Source organism: Tachypleus tridentatus, chromosome 1 (assembly GCF_004210375.1).
Source record: "Tachypleus tridentatus isolate NWPU-2018 chromosome 1, ASM421037v1, whole genome shotgun sequence".
Lineage (NCBI taxonomy): Eukaryota > Metazoa > Arthropoda > Merostomata > Xiphosura > Limulidae > Tachypleus > Tachypleus tridentatus.
This window is the reverse complement of record NC_134825.1, coordinates 23,577,634-23,603,255: the sequence shown is the minus strand read 5'-3', so window position 1 is coordinate 23,603,255 and position 25,622 is coordinate 23,577,634. Positions and strand designations below refer to the sequence as shown.

Sequence of the window (25,622 nt, the reverse complement as noted above, 5' to 3'; positions counted from 1 at the left end):
CTGGGCCCTAAATGATAGAAATTTCAAAATTCGTAAAGAAAATTGTTACTGTGCAATTTTTTTCCAAAACTGAGTTTGATTTTGCTTATTTTAAGTTCTCATACAAAATGTCTATAACTGAAAAAATTAAAACTATTCATTTTTTTATTATTCTGGTTTTATTATAAACATCACAAGTTTGCAAAACACGAATTTTCAAAATGCATTATTAACAAAGCACAATCGTGCTATGCCATTTGTGGTTAACAATCATAAAAATAAACAAAATTTAAATATCTGTAACACAAAAAAATGGAAGTCGCAAAACAGGGCAACATTTATTAACTACGTTTGTGATTTAAAAAAAAACAATAATGTTGTTAACTGTTAAATCGTCTTCTAAATGACTGACTTTATAAACATGTTTAGAGAAAAAATATTATATCAAGATAATACATAAATTGTCTTTTAATGGAAGGATGTTACTTTTTCAATTGTACATAACTTAAAAAACAACACTGCATTATCCAGTGCATGGTTCAAAATAGCTATAGACTATGCAAGTAAAGAACATTATTATTTTTATTTAAAAAAAACTGAAAAGTAAAAATGTTTGTACAGCTTTGATTTTCCAGGTAATGAGTCATATGATTATAGAAATGTGCTTTAAATTCAGAGAAATTCATTATGTTTTACTTCCCTTGTATCATAGTTTATTATACAAAACATAAAATACTTAAACAGATTTTTATAAAGCCAGTTTGAAACAATAAAACAACATTTATTCAACAATGTAAAACCAGGACTGCATTAAATACATGTTATGAAGAAATGGGTTCTTTACCAATACATATGCATGGCAACATCTGAAACACCACTTACTCAGTCCTTACACTTCGAGTAATTATATTCTTCTTGTACATTTCTTGCAAATTACACTCGATGATAAATTTGGAGAACGTTCAACGCCTTCGTTTTTTTACACTTTCGTTCGTTCTTTTATTTGGGATAACTCTGTCCATGACCGAGAACTTCTTCACTTTCTGTCTCTCTTGAATTTTGTGTCGAAGGATGAGCAATGTCGAAGGACTGGCACCTGCTCCAAATTTCACGTGCTTCCTAGTCAGGACTCGAAACGATTGTTTTACAGCAGAATAGTTCATCTTCTCGTGATCCCCACGAGCATTTTCTTGTACGTGACTGAAGCGATCCAGGGTTGTATACCGTTGCGTGTTGGTAGGTAAGTAAGACACAGGATAGGCGCCTTTTGCTTCAAATGGTGTTCTTGTGAATGCTGTTGCTGAGCTACCTAGGTGTTTTTCTAAGACTTCTCGATCGTGAGACATTTCAGCGAAATGATCGTAAACGTTCCACGGATTGATAGCTGACGTAAGTTCGTGCAAACCTTTTAAACAGATATCTCTATCATTCAGCGTTTCTTTGGAGAACAGTGGCGATTCGTGTATTGGTAACGAATTAGAAATACCAGAGGAAAGTAGATTATGCAAGTTCGATGTCACTGAATCACGTTGTTCCCCTATTGTTTTTAAAACTACAGGCAAAGTTGCTAATGGTTTAGAAGGTAAATGCACTTCTTTGCTGAGAAAAAGTTTACGTTTATCTGAATGTCCCAAACAAGTTGGACTTTGTTTTTGCACTAATTCACTGGTGGTGGTGTCGTCATAGGAGTGACAGAAATTTTTAAGACTGTTGAAATTTCCCAAATTTTCTGATGTCATTTTAAAAATGTTCTTTACGCCTTCAACTGTTTTATTAACAGAAAGATCTTCTGCGGACATATTCACTTCCAAAGACTCTTCATCATTTCGCCAGTTTTCAAAGTGCAACGAATCATCAGCTGAACCAAGAAAAGATTTTTTTGCTTCTCTGTGATGCAAACCCGAAGAGGATTGGGAACTGGAGTCTCTTCTGCTGAATGAAGCTTTATTAGAAAAATTAGATGTGTTTTCTAAAACACTCGAATTTCTCTTACTAATTAGTGCATGGAACCTTGAATCACAAAAACAGGCAACGCGCATCTTTGAAGAAGTTTGGCAGTCGCATTTTTTTTCTTTAACGCAACTCCTTGCACTTAGTTTATCGACACACCAATCTTCAGTTTCGGTTATATAGTTTCTAATCGAAGATAGGTTCTGTGCAATGTTATAAACGGAGCTCAGAAGCGGAACGAGACACACCTGCCCATCAGAAAGTTCCATTAGAGAGAAATGTTCTTCGATACCATCAGACGCAATAGAATACTTATCAAAATGAGTAGTGTTGTGCATGGCAAAAGGAATGATTGAAAATTCCATTTGTTTTTTGTTGACCCTCGAATCGACTAAAATACAAGCTTTTCCGATTTCTCGAGACGAGAGTAGAGAAGACGAAGGTACAAAGCAAAAATTATCATGACTCATTTTTTCTTTATCTTCGTCCAATAGCTCAAAGTCTTCGATATTCCTAACTTGTTTCCCTTTTTCTAAGAAGTTGTCTGTGTTTCTAAGGCATCTTGTTCCACTCGTCTTTTCCATAATAGCTGCAGGAGGTTTGATACTTAAATCCATAGGTCCATTCTCCTCTCGGTTAGAAAAATCACTTTCTTTTTCCATCGTCTCTTGGTTCTACTAGTGACGAAACTTTGTACTGTGCAGATGACACATTAACCATGCTGTGTAATAATTTATATACCTCATCTTGGAACGACAGCCAATGAAAATTACTAATTTCCCTAACAAAAAAAATCTTATTAATGACCTCTTGTTGCCCAGGTTTTAGGTCTGGAGTTGAACGTGACAAATGAAAATATTTCGCCTACAAGAGCTAAAACAAGTCTTGTGTTCATACTCGAGACAGAACAGGTAACTTCGAAACACTTGTTGCAAACCTACTTTTTCCTGATCTTCAACATTTTAGTTTTTGGTTTTCACTGTCAGCGAACTCTCCAAGGTCACCCTAACGGATGTTAAGTTGGGAACAAAACTCGTGGCATGTACTGACAGAACAGGATGGGAACTAACACGACCAATTTTAACATATCTGATAAAGAAATGAATAAAGGAAACAAGTTATCCGTTTGATAATTTCTAAAGCTGTTAGTCATAAGAACCAGATGTTTTTTTTACATTCAGTCTGACCTGTTTGTGGCCACACCCTTTGTAATTCAGATAATCTGTAATAGAAGAATAAAACCAGCGTTTCTCACACTCAAGTTTAATTGAAAATTAACCAGTTTTAATGTCGCTTAATTTTTCACACGCACTTAATTTTGAAAAAAAAACAAAACATTTATTTGTTTTATTCCTATCTCGAAAATGAAACAAATATTGTAACCCAGAAACATTTTGACGAAAGAAATAACATATTTTCAGAGTGAAGATTCCGTTTCCATAATAAACACAACTGCAACACCTGAAAAAAAACAAAAAAAAACACGATGAAACCTATTCATTACACATATTTAACAAGAAAACAGTAAACAAAAACCAATAGAATGAAACAAAAACATTAAACAGTTTCACACCAAAAAATTAACGTCGTGACTCAAACCTCCAGTAATCTGAAACATCGTGAGTAATATCAGTTTTATTTGTGATATGTTACATATTATTACGTTGTTACATACCTTAAAATATTATGTAATATAACAGAACCACGAAAGGCAGCTGTTTTGAAAACCTTTTAGGAACCTAAAACATTTAGTTTGATTTACATTACATATTAAACTGTTTTGTTCTGTTTATTTATGAGTTTAAACGTAAAGGTACAAAATGGGTTATCTTCGCTTAGCCTTCTCTCCCTCTTCAAGTGTGTCAAAACTCTTTTTTTTTTAGAATGTAAGCCACAAATTTTAGATTTCTCTTACATGTGTCTCTCTATCGTAAAAAAAAACTTATTATTTCAAGTGCTATTTGTCTCTTTTTTTTTTCCTATCAATTTCAGATTTGTTATCAAATATTAAAACTTCCTTGTGTTTTAATGGTAAGGTGCAGAGATTATAGCACTAAATTTTGAGATTCGATTTCTTCGGTAATTACAGCACAGATAGCCCATTGTGCAAGTTTCTAAATCATAACAAATAAACAAAACTTTTTTGTGTTTATGGCAAAGTTATTAAGTATATCTGCCGCCTTTCCTAATTTTCAATTATTGAACGGAGTCAATCACAAACATCCTACCCATTAAATGGATTGAACAAACTATTATAACATAAACACAGATCATATTTCGGGGAATATTTTGTGGTATCGTACGGATTCGAACCCAGATCAGTAGCCTCTAATTCGTACCAGAAGTTCCACTAAACAACAAAAGAATATATTTTGTTTGAAATTCGCACAATGTTACTCGAGGGATCTTTGCGTTAGCCGTCCCTAATTTAGCAGGTAATCAATATCTACCATATCCAACTTTATGATCATTCTTTTACCTGCGAATAGTAGGATTCATCTTCACATTATAACGCTCCCACCCTGAAATGGTTAGTATGTTGGATAATGAAGGTTCGAACCTGCGAGTAGCAGACTACGAGTCGAGTGTTCTAACAAACAGGCTACGTCATTTCACAAAAGTTACAAAGTGTTTATCAAAATATAGAAAAGTATGTTTATTAGCTTAAAAAATGTAAAAAAATGTTTGAAATCTAACTGAAAGATAATGCAATACGACAACTCTCAATTTTCGGTAATTTTTTTTTTTTTTTTATGTGCAAGCCAAGAAACAAAACAAAAACCAACAATTAAATGACCGAAAAGTAAAATAATGGTACTAAGTCTAGCAAATACATACTTTTGTCAAATATTAAACAAGTTAAGGTATCATTAAACATATAATAGAATATTCAAATAGACGTTATGTTTCACGGTGCAGTGCTTTTACATGAAGATCATCAGGTTCGTTTATTATGTTTAATCTTTTCTAAAATTTTACGTCAAACACCACTCATACGAAGAAGAAATTAGAAGACATGTCTACAGAAGTAGGCTACGAGGAGTAATGAGAATACGTTGTCTATCATATTCAATGTAACTTCGTGAGTATCACAAGTGAAATAAGTTTGTTTCTTGTTTGTTTGTTTTGGAATTTCGTACTATCTGTGCTAGCCGACCCTAATTTAGCATTGTAAGACTAGAGGGAAGGCAGCTAGTCATCACCACCCACCGCCAACTCTTGGGCTACTCTTTTACCAACGAATAGTGGGATTGACCGTCACATTATAACGCCCCCACGGCTGGAAGGGTGAGCATGTTTGGCGCGACCGGGATGCGAACCCGCGACCCTCAGATTACGAGTCGTACGCCTTAACACGCTTGGCTATGCAGGGCCTTGTGAAATTAGTAAAAGAATTATTATCAACAGGCATGGCTGTTTAAACCCACAACATACCATATCTATAACACTATTCTTCACTCTCTTTAGATAATTCTTGAAACGTTGTTGTTCCTCATAAAAATAATAAAACAGAAAATGCCACTTCAGGTGGCAAACAAAACATAACTCCTGAAATTATTTTTATTGCTAGAAAAAGCCAAATGCTTGTTTGAACGGTATAATAAAACCCAAGATAAACTAGGTCAGAGTAATCTCTTTCTTACTGGTAAGGGCCCGGCATGGCCAAGCATGCTAAGGCGTTCGACTCGTAATCAGAGGGTCGCGGATTCGAATCTCAGTCGCACCAAACATGCTCGCCCTTTCAACCGTGAGGGCGTTATAATGTGACGGTCAATCCCACTATTCCTTGGTAAAAGAGTAGCCCAAGAGTTGGCGGTGGGTGGTGATGACTAGCTGCCTTCCCTCTAGTCTTACACTGCTAAATTAGGGGCGGCTAGCACAGATAGCCTTCAAATAGCTTTGTGCGAAATTCAAAAAACAAACAAACAATCTTACTGGCAAATATTCTCTAATAGTTTGTGCTCAGTTGTATACAAAATATTAAATAATTACTTGTTTAACACATTTGCAGCACTTTAGTAAACGCACCAAAGGTTAAATGGAAAAGAACACGCTATGTTTTATATAACCTATGATGTGATAGTTTTATAACAGCAACCATTAACTTTCTGTTCAGACCATATTAGCTGAAATCCGTTCTAACTAACCCTACTTAGAAGATATGCATAAGAAATAACTTAATCTGTTATATACAGAAGAATGAAAGAAATTACGCAAAGATAATGTAATGTTGTTGGTTATTAAGTGAAATGCATGAGTTATTACAGTCATGACTCTTACATTTTAAAAATTACTTCCTTTACACTGACACAGAATAAAAATAATTAATGGCTGTGATTAACTCTTTGTGACCATAACTTACACATCTAATTTTAAAGTGCGTACAAAAAGTAATTACTTTAATGAAACGTCAAAATATTTACAGATTTGTGCTTCAGTTAGTTAAATGTTTACTATTATTGTTCAGTTAGATGTGACCAATTAATACGACACGTAGCTAATGATATAATAAGGTAATAGGTTTATCTAAAACTAACTTTCAACATTTTCAGATTGAACCTATAATCTGCGCCTTCTGTAACTTAAGATAGTAACTGTTTGTTTGTTTGTTTTGAATTTTCGCGCAAAGCTACACGAGGGCTATCTGCGATAGCCATCCCTAATTTAGACTAGAGGGAAGGCAGCTAGTCATCACCATCCACTCTTGGGCTACTCTTTTTAATCAACGAGTAGTGGGATTCGCCGTAACATTATAACGCCCCCACGGCTGAAAGGACGAACATGTTTGGTGTGACGGGGATTCGAAAATAGTAACTGTCTCACAAGTCTTTCTTTACTATCTCTCCCGTGTAAGACAACGGCACATATATGAATTTGCAACGTTACAATTCGGCGGACACAGCAGATAGTCCGATGCGAAGAAAAATGCACTTTGTTTAGTGTAGCTTTAAGTTTTATTTAATGTTATTGAAATACTAATAGTTGTACAGCGTGCGTGTCAGAACAATACTAAAAAGTACCATAAAGCATGTATTACGTTATCATTGAGTGTAATAACGTCTTATAGTGAGTCTCAATGGTTAGCCCTTCTTAGGACTGAATAACATTCTTGTAATTTACCCATACACTCTCAAATAAGGTCGTATCTGTTACACTTAACATACATGACAGTCCAGTTGCTCTTTAAACAGTTTAGACCTTACTTGGAAATGTTTATATGTTTAATTCAGTAAATTTTATGCACAGACGATTAGAAAAGAACATTTGTTGGTCCGAGCTGTCTTATTACGCCAACGGGTTTTCCTCTTCAATCGTATGTACATAATTCTATGCACCATTCCAGAGAGCGTGCCTTTTTAAGGTATCTTATGCCTAACCACGTGGTATTCGGAACGTCATTACAGTTCTTCAATTAGCACGTTCTTTTTTTATATATTTTTATTGAACCAGTTGATGATCGTTCCAGCATGACACGTTTGTTTAGTCAGAAAAGCACAAACAAGGCGTAATCATGTACAATGTACGATGCTCCAATCATCTTATCTCGTCTAATTTGGTACAAGCATCACATAAAAGAAACAACAGTTTTTCAACAAAGTTCATTTGTAAGCTTTAAATGTATATCAATTTGTATTATAAATCTAATAATAAGAAATGTACTGAATAATACTTATAAATCTGTAACATGATTTAAATACGAGGTTATACGATTTTTATTATTATTTTACATTTACTTTATTAATTAATACAAAGGTTTTAATTGGCTTATATGTCTAGGACGTCATATAAAGGTTGAATGGCTTTTAACCAGTTATTAATGATAACTCAAAATCCACATGAAAATGATGTGGTCCCCTTTGAAAGACAAGAATGGCTCTCAACCAGTTATTAATGATAACTCAAAACCCACATGAAAATGTTGTGGTCCCCTTTGGAAGACATGAATGGCTCTCAACCAGTTATTGATGATAACTCAAAACCCACATGAAAATGTTGTGATTCCCTTTGAAAGACAAGAATGGCTCTCAACCAGTTATTGATGATAACTCAAAACCCACATGAAAATTCTGTGGTCCCCTTTGGAAGACACTTATAGAATATAAAGAAATTATAAAGTATAGTCTTTATTTTACTATAGTCAAATTAAAGACAACTATTTTAAAACGTCTAGCAGCTTCGTATGTTTCAGCTTACTAATATTGTAATAAATGGAATGTGATCTCTGTGTGTGTTTTCCTTATAGCACAGCCACATCAGGTTATCTGGTGTGTCCATCAAGGGGAGTCGAATCCCTGATTTTAGCGTTGTAAATCCATAGACTCACCGTTATTCCAGCGGGGGGCAGGAAGACGATATATAATACGTTAGTATTTTTTATATTTTGTATTAGCTTAAGAGACTTAATGTGCAATATTTATTAAGACAGTGAGAACTTAGAAAAATAATACATCTTGTACAAGCATTTACTGATTCACTATAACTTGAAATTTCATGGTATTTAAAATCTTGCAGTACGTTAGATTATCTTAAGACGTATAGATTGAAATTTTAGAGTACAATACTTGTTTATAAAGAGATTTGTTGTGAAGGAGAATACAATGCCAGATTTGTTAAAAACAGAAATAAAAACCGGTTTCCGTTTCTATTTTTGCAATCAAATTCAAGAATAAATTTTACATACATATAAGATCAAAATTGTGACTGCTACTGTTCCATGGCGTTTGGTGAAAATTTGTAGGGCACTGTCCATAATTTCTATAAAGGCACAGTGTTAGCATAGTTAGAGTTGTTTTAGGTAATTTAACAGTTAATGAAATAAACATTAAAATGGTTTTGAAACGCAACATTACAAGTTTTATCTGTTCAACTGTCCTTAAAACCTATTTTTTACGAGGGTAGAACGACCTTTATGTTGTGACTTTCGACAGAACATTTTAATCCTAAGTTTTCCAACATCCATAAGGTACATCAATATTTGGTTCATATAACTGACAGACAAACGATATTTGAAATGTTTTTGTTTTAACTGCTGATTCATAAGAACTCCCATTGCTCCTATATTTTAAACTGCTTGTCTTTCATTAATTATCTTAAATGCTTGTCATTCATTAATTATCTTAAGCTGCTTGTCTTTCATTAATTATCTTAAACTGCTTGTCATTCATTAATAAATTCACAATTTTTTCCTGATCTTTTTCTTTGAAATAAATTAAACTGTCACAGCCTGTAACCACATAAAATACTGGTGGTAAATTACACATCTGACGACTAAGGTGTTAGGATATAGCGTGTATTAGTGAGTATCATGGACTTTTATCTTAATTGCTGTTCTAAAACTATTCTAGTTCCATTACGACCTGTTGACATACTACGTATGCCTAAGATTATGGCATTACTGCCTGTGAAAATGAATTATTACATTTCAGTCTAAAACCCTATATACTGTTGTTGTTTGAAGCATCATACAATGAGTGGAGTGTATACTGTTCATGGACGACTTTTACATTTTCTTTCGTCACCATATCCTCCTGATAACACCACAAACTGTTTTTTTTTTTAAATACTTTCGTGAAAATAATTCACCATTTCGATGGAGCCAAAGTTATTGCAAATGTTTTTATTTTAGGAACTTAAGAGGGAGACATAAACCCTTCAAGCTTCCAATATTTCAAAGAGCTTTTATTATCCTATCTATCATTAACTGTATGAATACGGTCACCTTCACTATGGATATCTACATGACATCCAAGTACTGTTCTCGTACTTATAATTATCGATAAAGTAATTGTGCTCGAAAATGTTACATTTTACAATCATTGATAAACATAAACAAAGTTACATATTCAACTTTTTTTTCCTGGTTCATTTTTTTTTGCACTAAAGCTGAGAACAATAGTGTGTTTTTATCCGAAATGCATCAGTTAACTTTTTCAATGATGTACACATCTTATACTCAATATAAAAACAAAATATCTACAAGATATGATAAATGCATTTCTGCTACACCACATTTTCAAGAAAGAAAAGATGTTGAATTAAGGGTTACAAAAACAAAAGCATATATTGCAATCCCGATAATTAGCCGATCATCACACCTCGATTTTTGTAGAGCATCAGTGGCGCCCCATAGTGGCACAGCTTATTCTGCGAACTTGTTACAAGAAGCCGGGTTTCGATACCCAAGGTATTTATAACACAGATAGCCCCTTGTGTAGCTTTGTGTTTAAGAACAAACAAGAACAGAATCAGTGGCGTACAACAGCGACATCTGAAGACTTATTTGGTTACTTAATAAAATGTTCATTATTTTTTTTGGAAGCTAATAATATTTACTTTTATCTATACCAACAGGTTCAAGTTTTCAAGTTACTAGCTGTTAATAAGATTTGTCGTCACAGCCTTACCGGATGTACACTTTGTTTGTCAAATGCTTTTATAAAACATAATATACTGGTTATGAACAATAAAAATGTCTTCGTGTCCATAAATTTTAAAACATAAAGTTCAATATTATTATTTTTTTAAATTGTTTTATACCAAAGAAGACTGAACGTTAACGAAACTTAAAATATCGTTGGGTCTTTAAACGACTCAATATAATTAAATTATATTTAATGTGTCTTTTTTACCTATGTTTAATATGACTTACAGACAGACGTACACACCAGTAAACATATCATCCTGTACTTTATGTTTTCTTAAATGTAACCAGACGTTAATTGAATTTTTCACATTATATCTATATATATATCTTGGTATATCTTTCAACAATTTTTAGCGATAAAATCTTCCTCGAGTTTGGTGAAATAATAATAAATTTCTTAACTGTAAAAATATTCACATTAAAGTCACAAAATATTACATAGTGTACTGTTTTTTACAACCCCTTTTTATTAACATAGTCTGCGTTCAATAATTATTTATTAGTTTAATTCTGGTTCATTTGAATAAACTCTAATGTGTACAATCATGCAGTTTAACAGGAGATTAACAAAAGTATATTGAAATACGTCACGTATATTGCCGATGTTAATTTAGAGCTGAGCGATTATAATGCCCCCCGCTAGTACAGAGGTATATCTACGGATTTACAACGCTAAAATCAGGGTTTCAATTCCCCTCGGTGAGCTCAGCAGATAGCCCGATGTGGCTTTGCTACAAGAAAATACGCGTTTTTAGAGCTGAGCGATTATAATACTTTTGCGCCATCTCTTGGCACTAGTGAAAAATATTGATGGTTATTTATTTACTTTTAACCATATTCATCACGAAGTTTTAGTTCATTTTTAATAATAACTGTATATAGAAATTAAAATGTTGTGCACATGTAAGTTTCATATTCCTTGTACAGTTTGTTCTTCGCTTTATTTTCAAATTATTCAGATTTTGTTCTGATGTATTTATTATATATTTTTATGGAATTTACTCCAAGTAAATAGTCTCTTACTATTTATAATTCTACGTCTCATTTCCATGATTTTACAAGACGAGTTCTTTAATATATTTCATTTTGAATACGTCGTTCTGAAATGTGCAGATACTCATCAGTAATAGGTATGATTTGGCGAATAAATTGGTATTTTCTAGGCAACATTCTAAAATTATCCCAAGAACTCCCAACTTTATAAACAGATAAAGTATAATTAAAATATATTATGTAAACATCATTTAATGCAAGGAAACGTAATGATAAACTAGTATTTAAACGTTGAAACAGTAATAACTAATGTAAATTTCAATTTGAACAAATTCTTAAAGTGTAAATCAGATATAAACACTCTGTCTTTTATCTGTACTTTTGTTTCTATAAACAAAACTTAGGTTTGTCTAGCTAAGCATGTATTCTGAATAACATTTGGGTATTAATGTTATTGATACTAATTTCAGTAACCACGATACAGGGTAAAAAAACTGCCTTAGGCATCAAGAAAAGTTGACCTTTTATCATTTATTTCCCCACTTCCAAATTTACAAAATCTATAGAGTAGTTTATACAATTCTGAGTGCATAATACAAAATAATATTTTAACATTATAATAACGTATTCTATTAGTCAGCGAGTCCAGGGTGTTCACCAAGATGTTATTTTAATTTTACTATAATTACTAAACACGAATATCGAATACTGCTTGTGTGTGTTTTCTAATAGCAAATCCACATAAAGTTATCTGCTGTGTCCACCGAGAGGAATCGAACCCCTGATTTTAGCGTTGTAAATCTGCAGACTTACCGCTGTCCTAGAGCTAAACCTATCAAATAATAAAACAAAAAATGTTTGTGTGTGTGTGTTTTTCCTTATATCAAAGCCACATTGTACTATCTGCTGTGTCCACTGAGGGGAATTCAAACCCCGCTTTAGAGTTGTAAATCCGAAGACTTACCGCTGTACAGCGCTGGACATATCAAATGTTAAAACTAAAATGTTAAAGTACGTCTTATGTACGGTTTGTTAAGTCATTTTAATTGCTTAATTACAAGCTCTACTACTCAAGACGATAGTAATATACATATATCATTAACTTAAACCTTTCAAGTAGCAAATGTTAACTGCTCCAATATAGGTTAGCACAGCTCATAGTTCATTTTTGAATATCATATTTATTTTATAAAAATAAAATTATATAACAAATAATTCTTGAATATTTCGAATTGAAACTCGTTGTGTATGGACTAGGGATAACAATGACGGATTATGATAACAACGAGTATCTGCGTCTATCAGAACACATACAGGCAGACTTTACGTATTTCCTGAACACTCGCACACTTCGGAATACAAGACTATCGTATAAGTAATCCAAAAATGTCTGTTAACACAAAAAATTGAATTCAAAGCGAATATACAGGAAAAATAAGTTTGTTCAAACATCTTTGAATAAGATGACTACAGATGCTATAGCAAGCCCCTACCCAAGAAAGATCCTTGTAATACAGCAATACGCTATGAGACGTTTATTACGGAGTGTCAACCCGACATGGCCAGGTGGTTAAGGCACTGGATTCGTAATCCGAGGGTCGCGGGTTCGAATTCCCGTCTCATCAAACATGCTCGTCCTTTGAAACATTGTGATGCAATTACATGCAGTATCAGTTGTTTCAATTTCAAAATATATTTACCTGAAGCATAATTATATTTATAACAATTATAATTGGTAATTGTTAGGTTTGGTTAGAATCGTTGTAGTTTAATCAGACAAACTTGGTACCAATTAGCTCTATGACGTCATACATGTGCATGACGTCATATTTCATTTCGTTGAAGATTTGAACGCACGTCAGATGTGGCTTAATATTTTGTTATTTGGCTAACGAATTTCTGTTAAAAACAAAACAATTGTAAAGATAATAAGTTAACCCTTTTCCTTCAGAGAAATATATTATTCTAGCAGCTAAGCCTTTCTTCACAAATCTTTATTTGTGACTTCGTTATGGCAACACTGCCACTGTCAGCATGTCATTGTATGATGATGAAACTCAAGTGTTTTCATTAAAAAGCTAATTTGTGTCCGTGAAAATACTTTTGAAGTGCCAAAGGTACTAGAATACGTTTTTTTTTGGCAAATTAATAATTAGTTGTCACCCTTATAATGGATAAGTGGCTGAATATCAGTAGTAGATCTGATACAAGTTAAAATCTTCCTAGGCCTAATATGGATTTATTGGCACTATCGTCGCGTGCAAGCACTTCAACACAGATTGATGCAAGAAGTACCAAAACAATAAAGAAAAGAAAGTATGATGAAAGTTTTATTGAATATGGTTTTACATGGACAGATAATGAAGATGTGGGTTGTGTGTTGAATGTGGATCAGTGTTTACATCCAGCAAAGTTAAAACGACATCTAGAAACCAAACACTTCCATTAAAAAAATCAAACTTCTGAGTATTTCAAAACAAGTGTTTGCAATTAAATGCAAGGAAAGCTACATTTTGTTTGTTTGTCCATTAGGACAACAAAGATGCTCTTATTCAGTGATGTCGAGAAACCCACTTGTTGAGAAATTTATATGCAAAAACGGCTCGTTTGGGTTGAGAAAATATTTTACATAGAAGAGCGAACAACGTTTTGACCTTCTATGTAAAATATTTTCTCAACCCAAACGAGCCGTTTTTGCATATAAAGATGCTCTTATTGTTTTATATCGTGTTAGTTACTATATTGCAAAAGCAGGTGAAGTTCATACAGTTACAGAATATTTGATAAAACAATGTTCAAAAAATTTGTTAGAGTGCACAACTGATGAGAAATTTGTTAAAAACATTAACTCTATGCCCTTTCTGACAACTCGGTTTGTCGAAGAATCAAAGATATGTCAACAAATGAGTTTATGAGACGGGTAAAAGCGAGTCCAACGTTTTCGCTTCAGATGGATGAATCAACAGATGTCGCAGGTTATACGATGGTTTTTGTGTTTGTTCGCTATATTTACAAAGGTAGTTTTGAAGAAGACATGCTAATTTGTAAACCTTTGCTCACTGAAACAACAGGCGAAGAAATATTTAAACTGATCGATTTATTTATGGAAGAACATAAGACACAATGACAGCTTTGCTCAAGTATTTGCACTGATGGGGCTGCAGCTATGAGTGAAAAAGTTTCAGACACAATGGCACGTATAAAAGAGAAAAACCGGATATCGATAGTATCCACTGCTGTCTTCATCGTCGTATACTTGCAATGAAATGAATGCCAAAAGACTTAAAAGAGGCATCGGGTGGTGTCATAAAAATAGCTAATTTTATAAAATCAAGACCATTCAATGTGAGGATCTTTAGTTTACTTTGTGAGGATATGAGAAGTTTGCATAAAAATTTCCTGTTTTGTACTGAAGTCAGATGGCTTTCTCGAGGAAAGTGCTTGCTCGACTTTACGAACTGCGTGAGAAGATAGGTTTCTTTTTATCTGAATGCCATTTTTAATTTGCATACAAATTAAGAGACAAATGCTGGATACAGAAAGTAGCTTACCTTTTGGACGTATTTGCCTATCTAAATGAAGTGAATGCTCCAATGCAGGATAACAGGGTAACGTACTTCAATGTTCATAGTAAAATTGAAGCGCTTCAACGTAAGCTGAAACTTTAGGGTGAGTGTGCACTTATGGCAGAACTTGATTGCTTCAAAAATCTCAGTGGTTTTCTTCACTTATGAATGAGGCCTGGCATGGCCGAGCGCGTAAGGCGTGCGGCAGCTAAACATGCTCGCCCTCCCAGCCGTGGGGTGTATAATGTGACGGTCAATCCCACTATTCGTTGGTAAAAGAGTAGCCTTCGGTGGGTGGTGATGACTAGCTACCTTCCCTCTAGTCTTACACTGCTAAATTAGGGACGGCTAGCACAGATAGCCCTCGAGTAGCTTTGTGTGAAATTCCAAAACAAACAAACAAACACTTATGAATGAAATTTTCTTAAGTGACGATACAAAAGTTTGAGTCTTGCAGCACATATCTGATTTGTATACAACTATTGGGGAGTATTTCACTTCCCATTTATAAAATTATTGTGGATTCAAAATCCCTTTGTTGACGCTGCAAATACCAACGATTTGCCTTTGAAAGAAAAAGAACAGCTTAAATAAATTTCAACTGATTACACCCTAAAAATCAAATTTTAGAAGGAAGAAATTCAAATAGCCCTGGAATACCCTGAAATAAGTAACAGAGCTTTGAAATTTTTGATGCGTTTTCCAACGACATATTTTTGTGAGCAAACGTTTTCACTATATGCAGCTATAAAGACCAAACTGAGAAGCAGGTTAAATATTGAAGATGATTTACGCTTACAGGTAAGAACCATAACTCCAAATATTCAATTACTTTGTGAACAAAAGCAAGCCCATCCGAGCCACTAATAAATAAATAAGTACACTGATATAAATTTTGCAAGCAGAAATTTTAAAACAAGTTTGTTTGTTGTTTTGAATTTCGCGCAAAGCTACTCGAGAGCTATCTGCGCTAGCCGTTCTTAATTTAGCAGTGTAAGGCTAGATGGAAGGCAGCTAGTCATCACCACCCACCGCCAACTCCTGGGCTACTCTTTTACCAACGAATAGTGGGATTGAGCGTCACATTATAACGCACATGTTTGGTGCGACGGGGATTCGAAACCGCAACCCTCGGATTATGAGACGAACACCTTAACCCACCTGGCCGTGCCGGGCATTTTAAAACAAGTAGGTAGAGTAAAGATTTTTCTTTAAATATTGATGTTTTTAATTAATTTATATTCTAAAAGCTTGAAGTAAACTTTATCTGGTGCTAATGACTGATTGTTTTTATTTTAGTGTATTTTTTATTAAGGTTCACGATTTTTTTTTTTTCTGATGTAAATCTCCGCAGATCTAAAACGTTTGTGAACTCCTGATGTAAATGATGCCTAGGCTGACGCAATGTCATGATATACTTGTTTTCTTTTTATTCAGTTAATGCTTTAGGCCAGATGTGGAAACTATACAACACACATGTGTAGCCCAATATAATACCTGGACACTAATTTTACACCCAAAATAGTGCTAGTAAAACATCTTTACTTTGTTTACGATGTTTTTCCTTCGTGAGGCTATAATATATTTTTCACAAACGTAGCAGAAGCTGTTTGGGTGAGTTTCGCAATTTTAGATTTAACTTAAATTGTAGGCAGCCAGATTTTCAAATTATATTCTAAAATTTATAAAATAATTTATATTTACAGAACACGTTTTCAAAATATATTTAAAAGCAAAATTTTGCAAAATGTCATTTTATTCCCGGTATGATGCGAGGAGAAACATTGGATTCTTTTAGGTACGTGCCCAGAGAGAGGCGAAGTGACCAAGTGAGTGAGTAAAAATCATCTGAGAGAAAGAGTTATCTGACTTGTTTGACTTTGATCTTTTTTTATGTGCAGTTCAAGAAATTTCCGAATGCTCTAGCAGAGTAAGCACTGAAAACAAATAGTATATATGAGCATCACATTTATAATTTTACACCAGTGCAGTCATTGTTTAAGTTATCAAAATATTTTTCAACCCTCTGCTCAGTTAATTGGATGGAATTTCACGTAGTGCTGATAAAATATACAGATATTGCAATAACTAAAAATCTTAAGGCGATGAACAAATTACGAGTGCATATTTGAGTTTTCTCTAGTGTCACATTTGTGTTTTCCAGTGTAATCTCATAGAATAAAAGGAGGAAATGCTTATAGAAAGTTTGAACCTAACATTATGCTCACAAATCTCTTCAAAAAAGCAACACAGAATTATTCTGATTATATTCGTCTGAGATTCTGTTTGTTTCATAATAACTCTGAAACCAATTGTGCATTTTACCTCTTAATCCTATAGTGTAATGTTTTTTATTGTTTGTTTTTGAATTTCGCACAAGGCTACACGAGGGCTATCTGTACTAGCCGTCCCTAATTTAGCAGTGTAAGACTAGATTGAAGGCAGCTAGTCATCACCACCCACCGCCAACTCTTGGGCTACTCTTTGATTGACCGAAACATTATAACGCTCCTACGGCAGAAAGGGCGAGCATGTTTAACGTAACGGGAATTCAAACCCGCAACCTTCAGCTTACGAATCTAGCGCCTTAACCACCTGGTAATTACAGGTCCTTTATTAAATGAACTTGTTAGTCAACGGTACAAAACCCTTGTGCTACTTCAATTGACCAACATTCTTATAATTCTTCCACAACCCAAAATTGCTTAACTGCAAACAGTCCCACCAATTTAATCATGAAGTCACGTCCAGTCCTTCTGAGGGTAATGAATACAGAGGATCAAGTTCATTTAAGAGCCTCTAAACTTCTTCTCTTGTTAAAAAATTTAGCCATGAATATATCAGCAGAGATCTTGATTTTAATAAGCTGCCCATTCACGATTGGATGTGTTATATATCTCTTTAGTTCATGAAGTTTATTTCTTGGGATGATGAACGAAAGGTCTGCCCTGTTATTATCCATGCAAATGGACTAGATTCATTTATTTATTTTTTTTTAAATTCGCGCAAAGCTACACGAGAGCTATCTGGTCCAGCCGTCCCTAATTTGGCAGTGTGAGACTAGAGGGAAGGCAGCTAGTCATAACCACCTACCGCCAACTCTTGGACTACTCTTTTACCAACGAATAGTGAGATTGACCGGTCAATTATAACGCCCTCACAGCTGAAAGGGCGAGCACGTTTGCTGTGACAGGGATTCGAACTCGCGATTCTCGGATTACGAGTCGAGTGCCTTTACCACCTGGCCATGCCGGACCCAACTAGATTCATCATCACCATTACCAACGTAGAATTTATGCACCGATTACGATATGCAGAATAATTGGTGCTTTATCAAGGTGTATGAGGTACCTCAATAATTAATTGACTATTTAGCATTAATATTCGTTGAATAATTTAATCAGTTTCATGATTGTTTGAAAGTGAAATTGTTTTGAATTTCGCACAAAGCTACTCGAGGGCTATCTGCGTTAGCCGTCACTAATTTAGCAGTGTAAGACTAGAGGGAAGGCAGCTAGTCATCACCACCCACCGCCAACTCTTGGCTACTCTTATTACCAACGAATAGTGGGATTGACCGTAACAATATAACGCCCCTACGGCTGAAAGGGCGGGCATGTTTGGTGCGACCAGGTTTCGAACCCGCGACCCTCGGATTACGAGCGAGTCGAACGCCTTAACACACTTGGTCAGGATGACGAAATAATTTGAAACAAGCGATCTTTACGATATTAAGTCACCCTTAAACTCCAAAATTCAACAAAATAAAAACAAAAGTAAGGTAATTTTCAGAAACCTACTTACGTTAGATGAATTTTAATATCTGGAAACAGTTTCCGATGGGATACTGACGGTCAGTAAATACAAGAATTAAAATGTTATTATATTTTGTTTGAAATACACACAGACGTCCTGGTGCATCAGCGCTCCTATAACTGAGCAATAGGTGTGACAGCTGGTATATTACATTTCTGCAGATTTACCTATACGCCTATATGCGGTCACGTGCCGCCAGTCTATATTTGTTATACCACGGCTGTATTTTCATTGTAACAAAATTCTGAGATAACAGATAAATAAAAGTATTGCAAAGTAGTAATTGACAGTATCTGTCAGTGCCGTTAATAGTATCACAATAACAGTGGAAGAGACAAATATAGATGCTGTTTGTTGAATTTCACGCAAAACTACTGGAAGGCTGTCTATGCTAACCGTCCATAATTTTGAAGGCTGCTAACTTGTGAGCTAGATTAACCAAATACTGAGTTTGATAGTCGCGGTCCCAGGGTGTTTTTCTTTTCTTTTTATGGCGTTAAAGGGATGCGATTGATTCTTTGTTTAATGTTAAGCCCAAAGCTACAGAATGAGCTATTTATGCCCCGCCCACCATGGATGTCTAAATTCGGTTTCTGGAGCTGTAAGTCCATTGGCATACATACCTCTGTGAACCAGGGAATATCAGATCAACAGTTTTATATTCTAAATATTGGGTCACACGCAGCCCGAAATTAACTGCAAAAAAATATAAATAGATGTATTTTGGATGAGTATATATGAATTTCCAAAAAGTAAACACCTTCACTGTTTCATTTTCTCAATACATAATACCTTTCCATGCAATGAATATAACTATCAGATTATTGGAAGGTTTAGTCTCACGTTATTTCAATCTTCCAGCTGCCATCCGGCACTCATTGGATTATTTGTTTGTTTGTTTTTAATACATACTCGCAAAAGTAATTCTAGCCAAAAAAATATTTAAATTCTAGAACTTTAAATGAGCAAATAAATGAATGTATAAATACAGAATAAAATAGTTTTGTGAAAATGTCTCTCTAATAACTTCAAGACATTCGACTACCTGTCTCTCTTTCTGTCCGTCTCTCTTATTTTAACAACAATGTTACACTTATCTAACTACATTTATAACTCTGATTCAGAAATTATTTACTGACAAAAAATTATGCATATCAAAAGGTAGCCATTCCTACTTTTATAATGGTTCATTATGGAGTAGACAGCCAGTCAACAACACCCACCACCAAGTTTTGTGCCAGTCTTGACGGAACAAAGAGTGGGAGTTGACCGTGACTCCTATGAAACGTTCACAGCCCAAAGGTTCGGAGCGCACTTGTTTTTCCAGTAGTGGAATGCAATCTTAGGATCCTCAAATCCACAACCCAGTACTCGAAACATTGGACAACACTATGTCTGTAAAGGTTTTGTTTGTGTTTTTGAATTTCGTGCAAAGCTACTCGAGGGCTATCTGCGCTAGTCGTCCGTAGTTTAGGAGTGTAAGACAAGAGGGAAGGCAGCTAGTCATCACCACCAACTCTTGGGCTACTCTTTTACCAACGAATAGAGAGATTGACCGTCACATTATAACACTCCCACGGTTGAAAGGACGAACATGTTTGGTGCGACGGGGATTCGAACCCACGACCCTCAGATTACGAGTCTAGTTTTTTTTTCTCTTTATTCATCCCTCCTCAAAGAGGGGGTATAAACAAAAATACATAAAATAAAACACTAGTTAAATAATTAGCATATGGAGAGAAAACACTGCAAGATACCACCTTGTTAAAAAATTACAACAAAAGATATAAAATGAATTAAAAATATAAAAGAAGTAATGGTTAGCGGTAAGTATCTAAATCAAATTACATAACATTTTAATTAAATTTTTTCTTTTAAATAATTTCACTCAAGCCTACACGAGGGCTACATACGCATAATCGACCCTAATTTGGAAATGAGATAACTTGTTGCTCTTGTAGTTTCATTGCAAACCTTACAGCAATGTGCCATCTGCATTTTGATCACTGTGGAAGTTCGAACTCCGTATTTTAGCGTCGTAAGTATGTAAATTCACCATTGATCCGCCAGGGAACTGGAACTAATAAACCAGAGGGATAACACCCATCAACTGGTCTTGGGTTACTATTGTATGACCCATTGGAATCTGACAGTCGTTCTCACATATCACTTTCACGACTTTGAAGTGAGAAGCTCTTTTTTTTTTTTTTGTCTTTTCGGCCACGAGACACAAATCCTGAACCCTTTAATTCGCAATTCAGTCAATCTGACAGTTAGGCTTAGCGTATACTGCAAACAACTTTTCTGTTATGAAATAAAATGGAATGAGGTCACTTTTGTTTTGTTTTAAAAAATGTTTGTTTGGGTTGAAGTCAAGAAAAGATGTTTCACGGCAAGAAGACATATAAAAAATATTCTCTTGTTACTTATCATGTTTTCTCTTTCTCTATTTATGAAGGAAAACAACTACTTTGAATATTTTAATTAGCCTCACAAACTTATATTTTAAAGGTCAGAAAATCTGAAGTGATCATTTTGGTAAACGTGTTTGAATGCTATGTTTTACTTTTGAGTTAAGCAGAAGGGAAAGGTTGAATCGTATCCCGAGGCAATTTTTAGAAATGCAGTCACGTAATCAGTAATTTAATCGCGCATGCGCTTAAGTAACAGGTGGTTTTAAACGCACGTTACATGATTCACAGTCGCAGCACTTCATGAAGCACTTAAGTTGTATTTTGGCCCAAACATATGCTGCCGACTTACAAAGTGGGAGATTTATTGTGTTCTAGTCATGAATATATTTGTGTGTATGTGTGTGTGTGTGAAAGCCGATGAAAAAGACGACGACTTGGAAGCATGTGTCTTATTATGTTCAAGCTTCGTAACATGTGATGATACAGGTTTATTGTTTAATATTTTTGTAGGCGGCACGGCGGAAATAAAAGCTTCTTTGTATATGTAAAAATGGCTGGTATGGGTTGAGAAAACACTATGTAGAGGAGCAAACAACGTTTCGACCTTCTTCAGTCATCGTCATGTTCACAAAATGAAAAAGGTCGAAACGTTGTTCGCTCCTCTACATACAAATTTTCTCAACCCATACCAGCCATTTTTACATATATATTTTTCTTTACAAGTAGGTTTCTCATCAACACGGAAAAGCTTCTTTCTTTTTGTTTTGTTTGTTTTTTTAATGTCTTGGAGAAGCTACACGAGGGTTATCTCCGCCATGCGTTCCTAATTTGGCAGTGTAACACTAGAGGGGGAAGTAAAAGCATTTGTAGGTAAACGAAACAATGCCTGTATCCATGAGTGTATCCAAAACTTCCAAGTCTTACTTTCACGTGTATTGCAGCTGAGACTGACAAGAGAGAAAATCTTATCCAAGTCTGTATTAGCAAATATGATACATCAGATTTTCATATGTACATAAATTTAGCTACGACTTGAACATTTTGGTTCTCTTTCAGTATTTTACACTTCACAACAACTACTAATGATCTACTAAACCAAAATCTAAACTATCATGATATATAACACACAATGTTTTAACTTTTACGATCTCTAACATAACAATATTTTAACGTTCATGATCTATCACATAACTATATTTTAACGTTCATCATCAAGAACATAACAATATTTTAACTATCACGATCTATGATATTACAATATTTTAACTGCGTTTTTTTTAATTTTTGGCGGAAAATTCAATGTTGATGATAAAGATGACCTAGGAAGGTCGAAACGTTGTTCTCTCCTTATCAATAAAAGTGTTAATACCTATCCATACCAGCCGTTCTGAGATACATTTTTATTTCAAGTGGGTTTTTCGTCATCAAGAATGTAATAAATTGTCACATGGATGGTTTTTTTTTTATTACTCAACATACCAGAACAACATTAAAGAAATTAACCCTTGGTAAACTATCTCTAGCATATCCTAGATTACGAACAGTTCCTAGCGTAACAGCAGTTTACAAGTGAAACTCTTTTTAGCTGTTCAAGATATCAGATTACTATATTTCTCCCCTACTTATAATAAAGACCTGTTCCGGTGCGGTTTGACTTCAGTCATATGATAACGTGTGGCTGGATAGCAACTAGTCTATGGTAATGCAGTTATTAGATGATTTAAAATCGAGCTATTTCTCACATACTAACCAAAGTCTCTTCCATTAAAGGATAAATCATTTAGTTTCCAGTTACTGAGACTGTTTTTTTTTTCTTAATCAAACTATCTGGCTTAAGAAAGACAATCTCCACCCAGGAGTAACAAAGGTTTTAAATCTAACCGAATATTTCGTTAGACAACCAGAGACACTCAGAAATAGTTGCTTCTCTTCAGCCGTACACGTGGAATTACAGTATTAATTCTACTTGGATTAAAAGTCGTCCCAGTATTTGTCTGTCTGTCTGTCTGTTTGTTTGTTTTGAATTTCGCACAAAGCTACTCAAGAGCTATCTGTGCTAGCCGTCCCTAATTTAGCAGTGTAAGACTAGAGGGAAGGCAGCTAGTCATCACCACCCACCGCCAACTGTGACACTGGAGGGAGAGGCAAGAATAATGGAGATATCAGCTAAACATTTGGACTTGAAGAAAACAAAAACTCTGAGCTATTATACAGCCGCTTTGCCGCGGCTAAAAAAAAACGTTATTCGGTCATACCAGTTACAAAAAATATGATTTATTTAAAAACTCATCAGTCATATTAAAGGCAAATAATTATTCCTGATATTGGGATATATTCTTACCTTCAATAGTTGAAAATTTTCGTGGATCAAGTTATTCAAAACACAGCAAATGACAAAACAACACACATCACGCAGTTCTTATGTGTTTCGTTCCGTTAGAAAAATATCCTTAATTTTCCATCAAATGTTTTCAGCATTTCTAATCTCTTAAACTATATATGTTTTTCATTTGTCTTTACGGATTATTTTTGTTACATATCTATTAAGTATATCTAGTTAACTACACATATGCTAAGCAACCAGCCAGATATATTATATAAAATTTTAGTTCTTTGTAAACATGCAGTTGCATATTGATTGAGGCCCGGCAGAGCCAGGTGGTTAGGGCGCTCGACTCGTCATCCGAGGGTCACGGGTTCAAATCCCCGTTGCACCACATATGCTCGCCCTTTCAGCCGTAGGGGCGTTATAATGTGACGATCAATTCCACTATTCGTTGTAAAAGAGTAGCCCAAGACTTGGCGGTGGGTGGTGAAGACTAGCTGCCTTCCCTCTAGTCTTAAACTGATAAATTAGGGTCGGCTAGCGCAGATAGCCCTCGAGTAGCTTTACGCGAAATTCTAAAGAAACTGAAACTGGTTTCAATATAAAGAAAAATATATATTTCTGCTTCATTTATAAAGAAACATAAAAAGGAGTATTTTTGTTTTCTAATGTTGATGCACAAAAATAACAGCCATAGGTTTTGTTGTTTAAAGCGTAAGGTTACCATTTTGTGTGCGTGTTTGTATATATATTACAGTCTTAATGAATGTGTGTTCGTAGAACGTGCTCAATGGTTAGCTTGGCGGATAAATATTTAAATTTAAAAACCTCACTATTCAGTCATACAAACACTTGGCTGTAGGTGCTGTTTCTCGCTGCCTTACCTTTAACCTTACGGTCAAAATTAGGGACGTCTAGTGCAATTAGTCAGTCCTTCAGTAGCTTTGTATAAATACACCAGACAGACAAACAGGTAGTAACGTTCAGTATTTAGTAATACGTCGAGGTAAAAAAAATTCGAAATTTATTCTACTTTTCCAATTGGTAAACACGTTCGATATTTACTTGGGTGTTTTAAACCGTCAAAGTTAACATTTAAATGTAACTAACGCTCTTATTAGTGAAGTAAAAAAAAACCGGTTGGTTTATTTAGTAAAACTGTGACATAAAGGGACATTTAATATTGAAATATTACTTGGGTTCTTTGTCCTATTATTAGACCGTATAATAAAAGAAACAAAAATGGGGTAAATTACAATTGCTCGCTCACACAGTTCTGTTCATGTTAGTACATAACGTACATAATTTCTCGGTGAACATGCGTAAACAGTATGTTTCACATTGTTCTGAAAAAATATTTATTTTTCACTTTTTTTTTTCTTTTGACTCTTCTCACAATAGGAAAGAACAATTTTGCTTACCTTTTATGTGAAATGACAGCCTGCATCCATGAGTACGTATATAATGTTTACCATAGTTTCAGCTGGAAACTATTTATAAAATATTTTGCTTGATCCTGTTGAGTATAAGTGTTCGTATTTGTATTTTCTCATAGCAAAGCCACATCGGGCTATCTGCTCAGCCCACCGAGGGAAATCGAACCCTTGATTTTAGCGTTGTAATAAGTGTTAGTAAAAAGCAAGATTAAAAATGCAAAGAAACTAAGCCTAAGGAACATAATAAAGAACACTGTGTTAAAAATACATTAAGCCTAATATTACTGTCTTGTGACAAATAAAAAACGTCGTTCTCACCATAACATGCTCGCCCTCCCAGCCGTGGGTCGTTATATGTTACGGTCAATTCCACTATTCGTTGGTAAAACAGTAGCCCAAGAGTTGGCGGTGGGTGGTGATGACTAGCTACCTTCCCTCTAGTCTTACACTGCTAAATTAGGGAGGGCTAGAGCAGACAGACCTCTAGTAGCTTTGTGCGAAATTAAAAAAATAAAAAACAAACAAACACTCTCTCTTTCTTAACCTGAAGATGACCTAGGAAGGTCGAAACATTGTTCTCTTCTTATCAGTAAAAGTGTTAATACCCATACCAGCCGTTCTGAGATATATTTTTATTTCAAGTGGGTTTCTCGTTATCAAGAAGGTGTTGTTAAGCCTTTTCATTTCTTAATATATTATATATAGTTTATTAATCAT

At 34.6% G+C, this 25,622-nt stretch overlaps 1 protein-coding gene across 1 annotated transcript in view; it reads right to left on the bottom strand.

Moving 5' to 3' along the window:
- Positions 1-273: 273 nt before the first annotated feature.
- The window catches only part of LOC143244521 (uncharacterized), a 31,159-nt gene continuing 5,810 nt past the window's right edge, over positions 274-25,622 (bottom strand). Inside the window, exon 2 of the mRNA XM_076489363.1 lies at positions 274-3,390. Within this exon, the coding sequence (XP_076345478.1) occupies positions 942-2,591 (1,650 nt within the window). The 5' untranslated portion in view covers positions 2,592-3,390 and the 3' untranslated portion in view covers positions 274-941. The remainder of the gene's footprint in view (positions 3,391-25,622) is intronic.